This window comes from Brassica napus, chromosome A6, assembly GCF_020379485.1.
Source record: "Brassica napus cultivar Da-Ae chromosome A6, Da-Ae, whole genome shotgun sequence".
NCBI lineage: Eukaryota > Viridiplantae > Streptophyta > Magnoliopsida > Brassicales > Brassicaceae > Brassica > Brassica napus.
In genome coordinates, this window is record NC_063439.1 from 5,367,395 (window position 1) to 5,384,893 (window position 17,499).

The 17,499-nt window shown below is 35.4% G+C and overlaps 4 protein-coding genes across 6 annotated transcripts; 3 read left to right on the forward strand and 1 right to left on the reverse strand.

The window, feature by feature from the left end:
• The first annotated feature begins 4,378 nt into the window (after positions 1-4,378).
• Positions 4,379-6,795, forward strand: LOC106346552 (nuclear transport factor 2). Its single transcript, XM_048782253.1, is given in 9 exon segments — positions 4,379-4,573; positions 4,909-5,103; positions 5,202-5,463; positions 5,466-5,599; positions 5,689-5,818; positions 5,902-6,023; positions 6,107-6,172; positions 6,251-6,311; positions 6,392-6,795. Coding segments are annotated over 8 exon segments (1,206 nt in total). The 5' UTR covers positions 4,379-4,573; positions 4,909-4,920; the 3' UTR covers positions 6,640-6,795.
• A 1,244-nt stretch (positions 6,796-8,039) lies between these two features.
• On the forward strand, positions 8,040-9,562 carry LOC106346551 (ninja-family protein AFP2). Its single transcript, XM_013785918.3, has 4 exons — positions 8,040-8,104; positions 8,180-8,235; positions 8,332-8,911; positions 8,980-9,562. The coding sequence occupies exons 3-4, from the start codon at positions 8,338-8,340 to the stop codon at positions 9,363-9,365; spliced, it is 960 nt and encodes a 319-aa protein (XP_013641372.2). The 5' UTR covers positions 8,040-8,104; positions 8,180-8,235; positions 8,332-8,337; the 3' UTR covers positions 9,366-9,562.
• On the reverse strand, positions 9,519-12,583 carry LOC106346550 (probable inactive purple acid phosphatase 1). The gene is made up of 9 exons (XM_022720708.2): positions 12,189-12,583; positions 11,994-12,085; positions 11,847-11,916; positions 11,377-11,499; positions 11,199-11,291; positions 10,789-11,136; positions 10,508-10,713; positions 10,007-10,442; positions 9,519-9,928 (listed from the first exon to the last, which is right to left on the reverse strand). The coding sequence occupies exons 1-9, from the start codon at positions 12,375-12,377 to the stop codon at positions 9,623-9,625; spliced, it is 1,863 nt and encodes a 620-aa protein (XP_022576429.2). The 5' UTR covers positions 12,378-12,583; the 3' UTR covers positions 9,519-9,622.
• Positions 12,584-13,392: 809 nt separating this feature from the next.
• LOC106346549 (protein root UVB sensitive 3) lies at positions 13,393-16,178 on the forward strand. 3 transcript variants are annotated; one of them, XR_007340227.1, is made up of 15 exons: positions 13,393-13,582; positions 13,680-13,737; positions 13,806-13,865; positions 13,935-13,973; positions 14,057-14,119; positions 14,199-14,255; positions 14,411-14,474; positions 14,556-14,639; positions 14,754-14,836; positions 14,916-15,045; positions 15,128-15,220; positions 15,315-15,427; positions 15,534-15,577; positions 15,656-15,843; positions 15,940-16,178. XR_007340227.1 is itself a non-coding variant. In XM_013785913.3 (15 exons), the coding sequence occupies exons 1-15, from the start codon at positions 13,461-13,463 to the stop codon at positions 16,036-16,038; spliced, it is 1,314 nt and encodes a 437-aa protein (XP_013641367.2). In that variant the 5' UTR covers positions 13,397-13,460; the 3' UTR covers positions 16,039-16,178. The 3 variants fall into 3 exon arrangements, 2 of the variants coding, with proteins under 2 accessions (XP_013641367.2, XP_013641368.2); XM_013785913.3 differs by having other exon boundaries at positions 13,397-13,582; positions 15,298-15,427; XM_013785914.3 differs by having other exon boundaries at positions 13,402-13,582; positions 13,680-13,741; positions 15,298-15,427.
• Positions 16,179-17,499: the final 1,321 nt, after the last annotated feature.

The window sequence follows — 17,499 nt, forward strand, 5'->3', positions numbered from 1 at the left end:
TGATTGAAGCAGTATAAAGAGGTTGAGGTTTTGGTTCAATCGGATGAAGTTGCGGTTTTGTAGGGGGGTTGGTCCCGGGTGTTTTGGTTCTTAGACCCATGGTTTGGGGTCGGTGTGTGTGTGGTGCTATTCGGCGTGGTTCTGGCTTTTCATCATGGACAAGAGGTTCAAGTGATTTCGGTTCTGTTAAGTCATTTTTACCACTTATCAGCTTGGTTGACTGTGGTCTTGAGAAAGACTTCCAGTTATTTTTGGCCTTGACTTTGCTATCTATGAGTTTGTTAAAGGATTGTAGGAAGGTTTAGTTGTAAGAATTTGCGTTTGTATAAGTTATGTTGTAGTCTGGTCTTTGGTGCCCTCGTATAGGTTTTAGTGTCCTTTCTATGGATTTTTGTTTCCGGAGATATCAACATGTTCCGCCTGCTTTTGTATTCCATCCAGTGTTTAATATAATCAATTGACGGAAAAAAAAAGAGTATGTTCACATGCATAACTTATAATTTTGTTTCATGTTGTTTTTTCGTCTAACTGTTTTCACATTGTTTAGTATACTATTGAAAACATATACTCATTGAAAGCAACTTTGGATGTTCAAAGATAAACATAATGTATTTTCTAATATATTCATCTATTTGAACTAATATGTACTATGTGTTTAAAAAAAAGTAATATGTACAATATCATTTGATATATTTCATTCTATTTTTATTGTAAAAATTTTAGCTTTAATTTTATTTTAAATATTATAAGTATATATTATATTTAATATTTGAATTTAGAGTTCACTGATTATAATTTAAAATTTAATATTTAATGATGGGTGGGGTTATAGACTTAGAGGTAAGGTTTATATTAATATATTTTATTTAGAGAGTTTTTATACAATTTATCTATCAAATCAGTAAATTTTTTTAATATTTTTTATATGATGTTCAAGTTTATTAGTTTAATTATGTAAGTAGAATAGTTTTTTTTTTTTTTGGAACATGTAAGTAGAATAGTTGACACACAAATTATGTAAATAGAATAGAACATGTATAATGTACTATTTGTAAAGGGTTAATCATGTTTTTGTAAATGGCGATTAATTCAGTGATGTAATGTTATATGTTTAATTTGATTTTTAACATTTCAGTCTTTATATTGTCTGTATACCTCTAAATTGTCAATGACATCATTTCTCTATCTTTCTTTCACCTCTCTCACTGGTAATTTAGAAAAAGAAAGAATAATACCGGTCAAAACTTATGAAAAATTATTATGGATTTAAATATGATAACAACTGTCCTATATTCTTTATTTTAATGAAAATTTGGTTAGTTTGCAAATTATCCTTTTATACAACATACAAAATTGTATGAAAATAAATTCCCAAATTTTATAGTAAATAAAAAATGAGGGCGAGTATTCATTTTTTTGAGAACTCGAATATATAAAGTGGAGAAATTCTATTTTTACCCTATGTTTGGTAACATATTCATGTTTATTTTTGTTTGAAGAACATTTTCACAATTACCAGAGTACAAAATATCATTAATTAGGTCAAAAAAATTTCTATCATTGTTTTATAGATATAGAAATATAAATAATTATTTAAATAAATAATAAAAATAATTTTATATTTTTCGAATTATACATTTTTAAATTTGAAGTTCTTATAATTTTTCTGAATTTTTTATTTGAATTTTTATTTTGAAGTTCGAAAATTCGTTTTAAAACTATTTTTAATTTTTTTTTAAAAACAGATAAATATTTATTTATTTTTAAGATCCTAAACTCCACCCTCCAAAATTTACATTTCAAATCTAAACTCTAGATTAGTCAACTTAGAGTTATAAGTGTTTATTTACTCTTTAAAATTAAAGTAAATATAATTAAAACAAACATGAAAAATAATATTAAAATGTGGTAATTTAATGATTTTTTTCGTCTAAAGTTCAGATGGTGATTTATATTTGAGATTGGATAGTTTTCAGCTTGCTAAGTGGAGCCAATGATGTTTCGGCTTATGATATTTTTATTGTTTTGCATAGAAATTTACGTTTCCTTTTGTTTTCGATTGAAGTTTTTGGATTACCATGCAAATTTATACAGGAAATAAAATGCATGTGGCCTTTTCCAAGAAGTTTGTGTGTGTTCTTATTCATAAAATAAATTTGTAGATTATAGCCAACATAAAATTTTGAAAAAGGTATAGGACCGAAAAATGATTAAGAACATTTCTTAGTATTCTACGGGTCGTGTGAGTTATGTAAACATTTTCCATGATATTATTGTTCTGGCATCATTTTTAAACAACATTTACAGTTTTATTTTATCAAATAAATATATTTCCAAGCGTTTTGAAAAATGTATGCTAACGTATTTTACTTTTGTATATGTTTACTTGATTTTATGCATTTGTATGTATTAGAGCAGTAAGATTATTATATTTTATATTTGAGACTAATAAAGCAATAAATATTCGTGAGAAATAATAGTCCGATGCATATAATAGTGGTAATAAATAACACTAGGACAGGGATATAAGATTATAAAATTATTAATAATACAATGTGAAATAGCATTTTTAAAATAAATTGTTTTGGTGTTATTTTAGCGGGTATGGTGAAATTATAGTTTTTGTTTTTGTTTTAAGATTTTTTTTTTGTTTTTTTTTGTAATTATACATGGATATACTGGTCTTTATAGAAGTTGATCCAAACTAACCACATGTTAGCAGCCTACGTTTTAAGCCCACATGTCAGTCCTTCTCCCTGGCGATGTTGAAATGTTCATTTTCCAATGGCCGAGACTTGAACTCTGGTGGCTTTACCGTATTGGCTTTGCTATGTCACTTCTATAACACCCGTTTCAATTTTTGACTTATATTCATTTATATTTTCGGATGTTGAAATGTGGTTAAATGTATTGGTAATGATATTTTTGTTTAGTAAATATACAAAATTAAATATTTTCTTAATCTTTGTATAAAATGCTAAAACGAAAATTAAAATAGAATGGCGAAAGTACTATTAATTCGTAATAATCCAAACGGTTCTTAGTGAAAATATTAAATATCCTTTGATATGTAACTATATTCTTAAATATATTTTATCAAAAACAACTATGACTCTGAATGATAACATCAGATCGAGTGGCGCGGGATAAGCGGTACAACTCCGATGTGGTTCTAAAAGTTATAAAAATATATAGATTTATGGTATATGTAAAGACTTTTGTCACTGTTAACTGCGGTGCATGTCGGATTAAAATATTCAAAGCCTTATGTATGTTGTTGAAGTGGATGATCTCTGATGCGATGGCTCCTCGCGGTGAATCGGGTAGGACGAATATTTATCTCCAGTGGCAGAGGCACATGGATTAAGAGGGGGGCATTTGCCCCCAACTCATTTTGAAAATCCTATGTAAAGCATTGACTAATTTTAAATATGTCCCCCCTGTTTTAACAAATATGTCCTTAGTTTTATGAACAGTTTAATTATGTCCCCTACAAACTTTTTCTCTATCTCTCATGTGCTTCTTGTCTAGAGCAGTTTTTTTTCTAATATTTTCTCATGTGTTGAAGTGAATTGGATGAACAAACATCATTGGTATTACAAAGATTTTCCTTCTCATTAATGCGTTTCTCTGCCATTGTTGCGGAGTCTGTGACCTTTTGGGTTACGAGCCGGTTGAGAGTATGGCTTTTTTATTTTGTTTTGATTTTTATTTAGTAAAAAGAATCTTTTAGTAATTATTTTGCACATGGAATTTTTATTTTGCTTTGATTTTTCTTTAGTAATTAGGACCCTAATTTGCTAAAGACATAAATATTAAAGGTCCTAATTTTCAAAAAATACAAGTAAAGCTTTAACAAAAAAAAAGATACTCAGCGCTTGGCCCATAATATATGTGAGCCGGGCCTGGTTACACTAGATGCAGTTTTTCAAGGAGCCTATGAAACTGTTGTTATGCAGTTTCTTATGGCATCTTTTGTCAATAGATTGAAATAGAATGCCGTTTTCTGAGTTATAAATTCGTGGGCTTTACGAACTCTAGCCCATCCGTTAATTCTGTATTGAGCCGATAATATACAACAGAGACATTCTTACTAGCACATACGGAAGCGATCACTGCAAGTTTAAAGTTCTTTCCATGCACATTGGTATTTGAATTCAAGACTTAAATTAGCGATAAAACAAACACGTAACTTTAAAAATTGCTTCAAAAAACATTAATTTTTAAAACTAAGAGGTTGTTGTAAGCCTCCGTAGCATAGTGGTTTCGCTTCGTAAGCGAAAGGCCGCGAGTTCGATCCTCGCCGGGGGCTTTTGTTATATATTCTTCTATGCATTTTGCTTAGTTATGAATATAACATTTGAATTCGTAGCCAATAATTTTACTGAGAAAATCTGTAGAAAAGCCACTACAGGAGAATCCCAATTCTTCTCCTCGGAGATTTCTAAGTAAAAACCCTAGAAGTAAAAGCCACCACACACACACATATAATAATAGTGTATACTCATCGCTCGTCTCTGTCTTTCTTCTCTTCACTCTGTTGAGATTTCTTCTTCTCTTCTCATCTTCCAAGGTATTATTTTACTTTTTTTTTTTTTTTTTTTTTTTTTTTTTTATATCTGTTCATCCTAATATTACATGTTCTACTTAATATACCAACCACTTGTTTCATTACAGAACACTTTCATGTAATCACAAACATTTATTTTGGGTCTCATTTCAATAATTCGGTTTATAGATTCATCGCAAGTACTCAATCAACTCTTTCTGAGATTTGATTATTTCGTAATGCGACAAAATGTATAGATTTTGATTTTGTATTGAATCACACAAAAGACACCTCTTTTGTTTTTATTGTTTTTGTTTCCGACACTTTTTTTAAGTAAAAAAACCAATTGGATTATGTAGAGAGAGAGAGAGATGACACTCGTAGAATCAAATGCTCCATTAGCGGATCCACACATTGTTGGGAACGCGTTTGTTCAGAAATACTACAACCACTTGTACGAATCACCATCACAAGTGCATCGGTTCTATCTCGAGGACAGTGTTTTAGGGAGACCTGGTCCTGATGGAGAGATGGTCTCTGTCAACTCCTTAAAAGTAAAGATACTATGATACAATCAATAAGTTCATTCTTTGATATGTTTATTTTTGGAAGCAACTTTTTTGATAATAGGGAGCTTCTTCTGTGTTTGTAGGCTATTAATGAGCAGATCATGTCCTTTGATTACGAGAACTCAAAGATTCAGATTTTGACTGCTGACTCCCAACCTTCTTACAAGAGTGGAGTTGTTACTTTGGTCACTGGCTTACTCACCGTGAAAGATGGGGAGAGGATGAGATTTTCTCAGTCTTTTTTCCTCGTGCCGCAGAAAGGAAGCTACTTTGTGCTCAACGATGTGTTTAGGTATGTCTCTGATGAGCTTGTTGCTGAACCTGAAGCTAACAAGAAGGAGGTTGAGGAGAGGTGGAGGTGATTCCTCAAGTTGCAGAAGCAGTTGCCATCCCTACTCAACAGACAACTGAAACTTTGGTGAAGGAACCGGCGAGAGCTGTAGAAAATGTGGATGCTCCCAAGAAATCATTTGCAGTAATTGTGAGTCCTCCTTCTCTGTGTTTATTATCCAATTCTATTGCTCAATCTGAGCTTATATAATCTAAAAGAGTTACACAACTTACACTTAGGTCCAGTCCCCGGCTAAAGTTGGTGCTGCATTCAACGTCAAAGCTTCTTCTCCTGCAAAGCCTGTTAAGAAGCTGAGCGCTGCTCTTGAGTCCAAAGCTCATGCGCCTGTTCCCCAAAGCGACCAATCAGGTTTTGTTTTCAGTGTTTTAAACATTCGTTGTTAAAGCTTCTTGTGTAAAGCCTAAGCCTATTAGTTGCTTGTATTGTATCAGCAGAGGGTGGTTCCATATTTGTTGCGAACTTGCCTATGGATGCGACACCTGAGCAGCTCAATGAAACATTCAAAGGGTTTGGTGTTATTAGGAAAGACGCTATCCAAGTTAGAAGTTACAGGGTCAGTTTTTTTTTGTTATGAAATAGAATCTTTAGTCATTTCGTCTAGAAACTCAAAAAGGTTTTGATCTTTTTTTTTATCAGCTAAAGGGAAACTGCTTCGGGTTTGTGACATTTGAATCCGCTGAAGCAGTGAAGTTGGTCCTCCAGGTATGTTTAAACATCTATGAATTCAACTTTTGATTGTAAACTTGAATACTTTCATCTGATGTCATATTACAACTCTAGGCTCACAAGGAGTCAGCAATAAGAATCGGGAACAGAAGAGTTTCTATAGAAGAGAAACGAGGTTAGTTAGTTAGTTAATAAAACAAAGTTTAGTACTTTTGTGAGTATTGTTTCCAGCTTTATGACTTGAATCTTCTGCAGGCAACAATGAGAATGGCAGATCTTCAATGAGAAACGGAGGTTATAGGAGCGAGAACGGTTACAGAAACGACGGGTTTAGGCCTAGGGGTAACGGTTTCAACGGAGGAGGAGGAGGCCATGGAGGAAATGGATATGAGAGAAGAGGAGAATCACGCAATGCTGAGGCCAATAATAATGGTGATGGCAGCAGAGCTTATCAGAATGGTTTGGTGAAATCTAGCCGTGAAAATGCTCAAGCCAGAGGCTAAAGAGAGTTTTAAAACTCTGTTGTTGTTGTTGTTTTTGCTTTATTCATTTGAAATTGAGAATCTGAAAGTTTTTATAGGAAGAGGAGAGAGGTAGAGATCAGAAGTTTTGTTGACACTCCTTTCACTTGAGATTTTGATAATTTTTTTAACGCCTGATATTTTGCTCGCACATAATCTTTTTTTTTTTAAATACACGGGCATAATTTTTTTACAAATATTCATATGTTCACATATATGCACATAATTTTCTATAAATACTTATTAGTTTATGTTTTATTAATTAAAAAAATCAAAAACATCAAATTATTTATATATAATAAAGTTCTTAATTAAAATATATATATGCTCCCATATTAAAAATATTTTAGAAAATAACTTTATACAAACGTTTCTCCTTAATTAACTATTTTATATCTTAAATTTTTAATAAAAAATATTATTTTAAGATAACAAGACAATATTTAAATATCTAATATTATTAATATAAAATAAAACTTTTTTTTAATATATAATAGATTATATATAAAAATTCGTTAAGAGTATCATTGGTCTCTAAACTTCTATTGCGAAAAATCATTTCATAAATAATAGTAGGGATGATTATGATTCGGTAAGCTTTATTTGGACCGGTTAACAAACGAAAATATCCCAACCAGAAGTAAGCCGAAAATTCCTTGTGAGCTTGGTTTGATGCATGTGCCGGTACCAAAAGGCAACATGGGCAAGCCCTTATACCTTATGGGCTTCTTGGAGATGGGAAAGTGGATAGGGAGGGTCTTATTCAGTCTTCACTGCTCTATTATTATAGTTTCCTCATGTTATAAAAACCAACAGGTGAATGACACGTGGTATTTTGGGGTTTATGTTTAAAGTTAAAAGAGCGTCTCTTAGGTCCCCCACTTGACTAAACAAAGTGACCCACCAAAGATTCTAAAAATCTTCTTTTCAATTTATAGATTTCATTCTCCAACCTAACTTTCACTCAATCAATTAACTTAAACTTCTCCGCTCTTACTAAAATTTCAGCTTGTTATGTTGTTAATACAAAAAACGTTACCTTAGTCTTTTAATTTATTTGAATTTGCCTTTTTGTGGTAATAATTAAAGGAAATAATAACTTTTTTCTTTTACAAAACGAAGTGTTATATATTCTCCTTCCTTCACTTTTTCCACAAGCAACTTGCTTCCCTAGTGGGTTCCACGGTCCGAGCCACGTGAGTGACGTTGTCGAGTCGCTTAGATTAATCAAAATTCGATTTTATGTATTCTTTTTTGAATAAAAGGGAAAAACGCATCTTTTTTTTTTTACTTGGCAGACACGTGTCGTGACTCTGGTTAACTCAGTCGCTTTACGACACGTTTCCTCAAACAGCATTATGCAACGCCGATGTAATCCACCGGCCACGTGTCGTTCAGGCAGCTCTCTCGCCGGCCACTTGCCTCTTCGCACTCAAGAGGCTCTTCCGTCTCTCTCTTTCTTCCTCCTTCATCTCTCTTTTTATTTTTTTTAATTATCTAAAAAAAGCGTTTTCTCCTTCAGGTCAACTTCAGTTTAAGCTCTCTCTCGTCTTCTTCACCACCACCTTGCCTTCTCTGGTAAACTCCGACGAGTTTTCTCGTTCCTATAAAACCAACTTTGATCCGTATGAATTATTCTATAATATGTGAAAATATGATTCTTTTTGTCTTTAGTAATCAATGGGGGAAGAAGCAAGTAGACAACAACAAAGGACATGGAACAACAACAGAGACATGACGTTAACGACAAACCTTTCTCTGGACATAAACAAACACCCGACAGATCCGTCTGAAAACGGCGGTGAAACATCGGACTGCGAAGACCACGAGCTGAGTCTTGGTCTCTCTTTAGGAGGACGATTCGGAGTAGACAAGACTCCGAGGAAGCTTAAACGATCTTCTTCCGTTTTGGGCGCTGTGCTGCCGTTTGTGTCCGAGCCGGAGAATAACTACGCGGTGGGGTTAGCGAGAACGACGTCGTTGCCGGCGGAGATAGAGGAGGAGTGGAGGAAAAGGAAAGAGATGCAGTCGGCGAGGAGAATGGAAGCTAAGAAGAGGAGATGCGAGAAACAGAGTTTCAGAGGTGGAGACGAGCAAACGTCGTCGTTTGAGAGTGAGAGATGGGTCACTGCTAGTAAAAGTGGGTTTCTTCAGAGGCATTTGGTTTCTTCCGTTGATTCCGATGGTGCAAGAGGAGGAGGAGGAGGTAGCTCTTCTAGCTTGTCGGAGCTGGACAACAAGAATCATCAACAAGGTATGTTTCAAGATTAGTAGTAGTAACATTGTTTTTGTCTTAGACAAAACTTTATATTGGTCTTGTAGGTTCATCAAATAGTTGTGGAGCGGAAACGAGTCCAAAGATCGTGACAAGATGTTCATCTAATAACAGCGAAATCCACGGAACAGAGAAACACAAGGGGAATGAGAAAGGAGAGGATGATGGGAAAGGGAAAGGCAAAGGGACGGTTCCTACGTCTACTGGTTTGTTTGACATGCCGTGCGTGTTCACCAAAGGAGACGGTCCAAACGGAAGACGTGTCGACGGCATTCTATACAAGTACGGGAAAGTGGGAGAGGAAGTTCGGATCATGTGCATTTGCCATGGCAGTTTCTTGACACCAGCAGAGTTCGTTAAACACGGTGGTGGTGGAGATGTTGATCGTCCTCTTCGGCATATCGTTGTCAACACTTCTCCTTCAACGTTTTGACTAGGAAGAAGAATCTGGTAAAAACTAGAAGTGTCTTCTCTTCTTGTCACATCTTCTAGTTGTTGTTTTTATAAATCTTTTGGATATCTTCTGCAAATCTCAATCTTGATGAAGATCAAGATTCTCATGTATTTTTAGGTGTAATACTTGAGAGAACATCAAAGAATCATCAAATGATATATATAATGATTCAGATATGTAGTATAGTAAGTATATAATTGACTTAACAATGGAACAGTGAACAGGTTGACCTTCTTTTATGTAGCATGTGTTGTTGCAGGGCAACTATCAACACCACAAGCCGAATCATCTCTGTAACCTCTTGATATCTTAAATGAATCATGGACTCGTCCGTCGCCGCTCTTCTTGTACTCAAACAGAAGACTAGAGTGATCAACCGCTGTGAGTTTAACGTATCCATGGTCGTAATCCCTAAACAAACTCCAACTCGGTTGCTGCTTGGAGAATTCAGCAAGATGAGCTCCTCCACCTCCAGCAACTACGTGGATCGTCCCATCCATTGGACTCTTGTAGTTGGCTTTCTCATAAGTCGTGCATAAACTCTACACACACACAATAAAAAGAAAGCATCAGAACGATCTAATCATATTCTGTTTCTTAAGGTTCCACTTATGTTTTACCTGATAAACGGGGCATGTTCTCTCGTAGTTATGTGCATGGCCATAGACCGCAACGTCCACTTTGTACTTCTTCCAGAGTTTTTCGAGATGAACTCTCCCCAATCGCTCAGCGAAATAGCCTGTTTCCGCATAGAATGATGTAGAGGAATAACCGAGCACGCGGTGAGCCAAGAATATAAGCCACGGCTGTTTTTTTCTGTCCACTGATGCTAAGCAGTGCTCAATGAACTTGTATTGATCTGTTCCTTTACTCCAGTCATGCTCCGTGTCAGCCACGCAGAACCTAAACATTCCGTAGTCACTAGAGTACCATAACTTATCTCTGTTTTGATTAGGAACATAGAACATTGTCTCAGCTGGTACACCACATTCTCCTCCAGAATCTACACCATGGTAAAACGATCCCGAGTAAGGCCAGTCACGCTCATGGTTCCCGCTGCACAGAGTTAACTTTCAGACAAGAAAAAGATATCAAAACAAGAAAAGAAAGAGGCAAAAAACCTTGCAATCATGTATGGAACAGTGGAAGCAATGGGCTCAATCTGAGCAGTGAATTGGTCCCACTGGGAAAGATATCCACTTGCATAACAGATATCTCCAATGTGGAAAACAGCATCTGTCTTGTTTAGATCTTTAATGAGTTGCCTAGTGGTGTTTAAAGAAGGGCGTTGGATACTGTTGTAGTCGTTTGACCCATCAACCTCGGCCTATAATGAATACAGTCTTGAGACTACAACAAATTAAAGAAAAAACAAAAATATAATATGATTTTCAGACCAAACCTTTCCCATGTCACCAAAGATCACAACATGTTGGAGAGAGTCTTGGCCTGGAAATGGAGAAGATTTGAAGTGATACTCTTTACTCCATATGAATGCACCAGCATTGGACAATCTATGCCCAACTTTGTATGTATACTTGGAGCTCGGCCACAACTCTTTGAGGAAAGATGTGTGTATGTATCCAGGATCACGCCATCCCACAGTCCTTGCAGGAGGACCACACAAGTCGTTACGCCCGTAGGTCAGTGTCCTAGCAGGTGAGAGTTTACGTTTTCCTCCTTTGATGCCCCACTCGACTACAGGTTCTGCTACATCAGGTCCATAACCACTAGTCCATGTCACTGTCATCTGTTAAAAAGAGACGTTTGAGAAACTCATTTCAAGTGAAGAGGGGGTTTACAGGATCTTACTTCGTTCCATTCTTTGCCTAGCGCCAAGCGTGGGTAAACTGGTGCGTTTGGGTTCTCAAAGGATACTTTGTTTGAGATTGCCACAAGCTTTGGCTAAGGGAAAAAACAAAACCAGTAAAAGGTTAGCTAAAAAACTGTAGTAAAACTAGAGAATTTTTATAGGTGAAATGAGTGTTACATTCAACAAACCGCCAGAAAAGAGAGCGAAGGAAAAATCTGATCTCTGGTTGATAAGTTGAAGCTTCATGGAACCGACTCCAGTAGTGTTGTATCTTGGATTACTAACGTTTGCATATTGGAACTGTAAAGAGGAAACATGAGGAAAAAAAAGGCTAAAGACTTGTTGCATTGTAGAAAAGCAGAAGCAATGGTGAATCATGTTATAAAGAAGAGAAAAAGACCAAAATAGCACTAAATCAAGTTTTTGTTCTAAACCTTAAAACCTAAACTCTAAACCCTAAACCCTAAACTCTAAACCCTAAACCCTACTCTTTGAGTGTTTTAAAATATAAAAAAATTTAAATTTTTCAAAAGATAAAATGCTATTTTGGTCATTTTAGTTTTTGAGTGCTACTTTTGTGATATAAACTTAGAAATGTGCTATTTTGGAGATTTGCTCCTATAAGAAAAACTGACAAAAAAAAAAACCTTGATAGGAAGTGAACACAGTCGAGGTCGGCCAACACTTTGTATGTTATCTCCTCGACATGTAGAAGCCCTGTAAGAAGAACACAAATTCATATTTTAATCTCAGAAGTAATGTTACTGAGAAGGAAGGTGTTGATAATAATCTACATGAAATCTGCAGGAGAAAACACTCCAATCCAATCATCATCTGATGGGTAGAGAGAACTAAACTCCACCAGTACAGATTCGCTATGTTGACCCTGTCAAAATAAAATAAAAATTACATTGAAGTTTGTTTTTTTTTTTCATCAAGCCTGATCTTGCACATACAAGAAAAGAAGAGAGAATAGCTTCTTTTATTACATTAGATCCAAGAAGAGTTGGAGATGCTTTGACATGAGCCTTTTTTTCATTGAGGTCAAATATCGTTTTGTAAATATCAATTCCTGATAAAGGTTTCTCTACATGAAATTTCACTTGTTGAATTGCTCCTCCAAGAGCTAATAATACTGCAACAGTCGCCAAGATTACGAAATATTGTTGCTCCCTCATGAGTAACTCTTTAAGGAGAAAGAATAGTCTGAAACTTGAAATGAAACCCACATGTGAGTAGAAGTAGAAGACTTGTTAACTCCACAAGTGGATGAAAGATTACAACTAATCAATCTGAGGAGTAGTTTAGAAAGGACCAGTCTTGAGATTCCCTCATCAAAGAAGACTCTTCTCGTCAACGACCAAGTTTGGTTACAACTTACAACACTAGAGAAGAGATGATATGAGTATTTAAATATGACCGGCACTGTTTTGTATGACTATAGTAGGGGTTGGGCACTTTACCCGATATCTAAAGTGGCATCCGAATCCGATCCAAAAAATCTAAACCGAAATCCAAACCGAAGTATCAAAATATCCGAACGGGTATTGAATAAGTAAAGATTAGATACCCGAACCCGAATGAATATCCGAAAATAACCGAACATATGCACAATTAACCTTATATTTCTAGTTTACATATCTCATTTTATATAAAATATTTATATTGATAATACACATACTTTAAGTTCATATGATATGCATACAATTACGGAAAAAATAATTTTCTACTCACTTAAAATGCATGTCAGGTTTTTTATTTTCAAAAATTAACAAAAAGTTACATCCAATTTTTTTTAAAAAATAACTAAATTAATGTCTTTTTAAGTTTACAATGTTATGTCCAAATCTATTAACCATTCAATCTATTAAAAATAAAAAGTTAGTTAACTAAAAATTATATTTTAAAATACAAGAAACTTGAGAAATGAAAATTTTAATTTTTTTCCAAAATCTAAATATCCGAACCCGATCCGAAATAACCGAATCCGAACTAAAAATACATGAATCCGGCCCGAAGTACAGAAATACCTGAACGGGTTCTATACCTCCATACCGAAATATTCGAAAATCTAAAGTACCCGATCTGAATACGAACGGGTACCCGTACGTCCACCGCACTAATACTTTCAAAACACAAGTCCAAACATCTCTTGGGTCGCTATTGAAGCCCAACTCAAAGGCCCAACATCTAAACAAAACATTCACACTCTTTCTTTCTTTTAACATTTTGATTTTTGAGGAAGAAGCCAAGGATTCGCCATGGAAGGAGAAGAACACACTGTTTGTGGATCGATCACACTCGAAGAATGGAACGGTTCCTCTTCTACTAAGCTATTCAGAACAGCAACCATCACTGCCTCCTCTTCTCTCTCCATCCAAAGGCTCTCCCTTTCTCCCCCCTCTGTTTTCTATTCACAATTTCAAAATCTTGTTTGTTGCAAGTTGAGAATTTTAACTCATGGGTTGTGTGATTAATAGGTCTGCTAATCGAATCAACCATGTATGGAGACGAGTTCTCCAAGCTTTTGTACCTGAGGCAAGTGAGCCTCTTCTCGAATTATGATTATTGAGACAACTGAGTTTTACTTGTGTTCAATAATGCAGGGCTTTCCTGATAGTGTAACTCCGGATTATGTAGGGTTTCAACTATGGGATACGTTACAGGTATGTGTGCTTTGTGTTATTACTCTAAAATTGGATTTGTGATTTGGTTATGTTCTTTTTTTTATGCAGGGGCTCTCAACGTATATAAAGATGATGCTTTCAACTCAGGTGAGATCAAGTTTTTGAGCTTTTTCAGTTCTTGATTTTTGTCCTGCTGCAGCGTTTTTTTATTTGGACTATTTCTTCTACAGGCTCTTTTAAGTGCAATTGGGGTTGGTGAGAAATCCGCAACGGTTATAGGTGCTACCTTTCAGGTGAGTTTTCTAACCGCTGACATGTAATCTATCATTTTCTCCTGCTATGTGATTATTATCTCTTGTTTGTAATATGCAGTGGTTTCTGAGGGATTTCACTGGGATGCTTGGAGGCATTTTGTTCACTTTTTATCAGGTTACTTAGATTCTCCCCAATCATATACCTTACAGTTTCTCTTCCGTTGTTGTGTGGGGGAACTTAGATGATTCTATTATCAGCAATTGACTCCCTTTTGTTTTCTGAGCTCTCAATATGGGATCTCTCTGGTTTTTTTTTTCCATGCTCTTCAGGGTTCCAACCTGGATAGTAACGCAAAAATGTGGCGTTTAGTTGCGGACCTTATGAACGATATAGGTATGTTCTATTCACGTCAGTAATAGCTAGTTAGTTCTCTGAGACTTTGAATGACTACAAGCTTTGTTGCCTTTATTGTAGGAATGCTAATGGACCTTCTTTCTCCTCTATTTCCATCTGCCTTTATCATTGTGGTTTGCTTAGGAAGCCTATCAAGATCATTTAGTGAGTTTCATTACTTGCTTCGAACCCCTTTTGAAGTTAAGAATTCCGCTTTAGCTGATATAACATCGTGTTTAAACAATTTTTTTGTTGTTGATCTCCACTGCTTGAATTTAGCTGGTGTTGCAAGTGGAGCAACCAGAGCAGCTCTAACTCAGCACTTTGCTCTCCAAGAAAATGCGGCGGATATATCTGCTAAGGTGCTTCTTTTCACTGTGCATGATTCAGAAACTGTGAAATATTTAGTTGTTTATTGGATATGTTTTTATCTATTTGAAGGAAGGAAGCCAAGAGACTATGGCAACGATGATGGGAATGTCATTGGGAATGTTGCTTGCTCGGTTTACCTCTGGCAACCCTTTAGCCATTTGGTTCTCGTTTCTCTCCCTCACTGTGTTTCACATGTATGGTAAGTTAAAAGCTTAGATCAAATCAGAAACTCTCTAATTCTTGTCATCAACTGTTTTTTTTTTCTTTTCTTTCGAATATAGCAAACTATAGAGCTGTCCGGTGCCTTGTATTGAATTCGTTGAACTTCGAGAGGAATTCGATTCTTCTAGCACATTTCATGCAAACTGGCCAAGGTAATTCTCAGAACTTCCCTTTTTTTATCATTGTATCATATGCATTAGGAATTTTCTTTAACCAAACATGTCGCCAGTTCTCTCGCCGGAACAGGTTTCTTCAATGGAGGGTGTATTGCCCATGTGGGCTACTTCAACTAATTCAAACGCATTGCACAAGAGAGTGCACTTAGGTGTGAAAGTTTCTTCTCTCCCTCGTCCAGATATGTAAGTTCTATACTTTAACCACTACAAGTCCCAGTTTATAAGAAACTAAGAGTTTTCACAGCCTTAAGGGAAATAATCCTTGTGAGGTTTGACAATTTATGTGCAGAATGCAACTCCTAAATGGTGTTGGAGCTTCTTCTCACAAGAATGGTTTGATTTTTTTCCTTTTTCCATTATGTTTCTCTGTTTCATATTTGGTAACGTTTGACGTATCGTAAACTCCTGCAGCTAAGTACTTACTGGCACATAGAAAGGGAAATGTAAGTGTGATCCTGCACAAAGACTCAACAGCTGGAGATGTGTTGAAGTCATACATTCACGCCATTGTTATGGCAAATCTTATGGAAAAGAGCACATCTTTTTATTCAGAAGGAGAAGCTTGGATGGATAAACACTATGATGAATTCCTCAACAAGGTAACTTAGATCATTATTATCTACAACATGAAATCGACTGTATTAACTTTTGATTTTCACTCTCTTTTTTTTTTTTGTTTCCTTGTTTATGTTTAGCTGAGATCAGGAGGTTGGAAAACAGAGCGTCTTCTTTGTCCTTCCATTACATGGAGAGCAAATTGGATATCTCACACTTCAGATGCCAAGATCGACTGAGCTTTTATATGCCTTTGGGAGATGGAGTTTTTGTTTTAGTAAAGTCACAAAAACATGTTAGTTCCTTAGTGTTTGTGATACCATACTTTTCATGAACCACATGTACCTCATTCAAATGTTATATAGATTCAAGAAACTAACAGAATCTTAATTGGGGGATACGGATCTATATCCACTAAGTAGGCAATATAGTTTCATAATTTAGAATTGTCTTGATCTAGAATATAAGTTTATGTACTGGACAAAATTTTATATACACAACTAAGTAATAAACACATATACGTTTCTAAGCATTCAATCATATTTTGATTATGCAATTTTGAGAGTATATTCATATACTTCATTAATCTGTTGAATGTAGAAAGTAGCTTTCGGAATTCTCTTAATTCCTTACCAATAAAATATGCATGTCAAACGCAATTTATCAACTGAGCTTTTATTATTAACAGAAACAATTAATTTTGGAAGATTGTTTGGATATCAAATCTCACAAAACAAATCAATTTGACAATGGAAATATTGTGTTTCCTAAACCTAAACGTTTCGCATGAATTTTTATGAAAAACCAATTGGTTTTTCTTTTTTAATTTAAAGAAAAATCTTAATGTTAAATATAATAATAAGAGCCCTAATAATAACAGCTTTTATGTTTGAAACGCTCGACTCGAGAATCGGAACCGCTTCAAACGTTATAAATACAACAGATGATCGGTTTGGTATCAATAAAAGAAAAAAAAGGTCAGACAGACGGTCTTCACTTAAAACAGACGTAGACGTTATGGTTCCAATCCAGCTTAGGTTACAGTAGGCATTAACTTTCTTTGACCCGTCAAAAAGTCCAGAACGAAACATCCGTTCAGGCAATCGTGTCGGATCCATCCTGCAAAGTTAGATAAAATTCAAGTTAAAATTCAAGCTAAATTGGCGATGGAAACAGGGGAAGACAGAAGATGAAACCCAATAGTGAAATGCATAGTAAGTGAAGTTCAAGATGAGCCAATATGTTGAGTCAAGTTTGTTTCACGGCGAGACAGCGTAAACCCAGAGAACATTGAAAGCTAAAATTTGCAGTTGTTTTTTTTGATAGAATAGACGCTCTCTCCTTGACGCCGACCACTTTCTCGGCCCTTTACATTTCCTCTTGTCTTCTTCGTCTCCACGTCGATCTTAAGGTGCTGCTCTAATCCGAAGTTCTCTGGATTTTAGCTTTCTATGTTCTTTGGGTTTACGCTGTCTCGCCTTGAAACAAACTTGACTCAACATATTGGCTCATCTTGAACTTCACTTACTATGCATTTCACTATTGGGTTTCATCTTCTGTCTTCCCCTGTTTCCATCGCCAATTTAGCTTGAATTTTAATTTGAATTTTATCTAACTTTGCAGGATGGATCCGACACGATTGCCTGAACGGATGTTTCGTTCTGGACTGTTTGACGGGTCAAAGAAAGTTAATGCCTACT

Bases quoted from the DNA above. Each gene is read 5' to 3' on its own strand.
- LOC106346550 (XM_022720708.2), bottom strand. From the start codon at position 12,377: ATGAGGGAGCAACAATATTTCGTAATCTTGGCGACTGTTGCAGTATTA. The intron at 11,917-11,993 runs GTAGATTATTAT...TTCTTCTTACAG, and splicing joins TTTTCTCCTGCAGATTTCAT to GGCTTCTACATGTCGAGGAG. The intron at 9,929-10,006 runs GTAAAACATAAG...GTGTGTGTGTAG, and splicing joins GAACATGCCCCGTTTATCAG to AGTTTATGCACGACTTATGA.
- LOC106346549 (XM_013785913.3), top strand. From the start codon at position 13,461: ATGGAAGGAGAAGAACACACTGTTTGTGGATCGATCACACTCGAAGAA. The intron at 15,428-15,533 runs GTAAGTTCTATA...ATTTATGTGCAG, and splicing joins TCTCTCCCTCGTCCAGATAT to AATGCAACTCCTAAATGGTG. The intron at 15,578-15,655 runs GTTTGATTTTTT...AAACTCCTGCAG, and splicing joins AGCTTCTTCTCACAAGAATG to CTAAGTACTTACTGGCACAT.
- LOC106346551 (XM_013785918.3), top strand. From the start codon at position 8,338: ATGGGGGAAGAAGCAAGTAGACAACAACAAAGGACATGGAACAACAAC. The intron at 8,912-8,979 runs GTATGTTTCAAG...TTGGTCTTGTAG, and splicing joins CAACAAGAATCATCAACAAG to GTTCATCAAATAGTTGTGGA.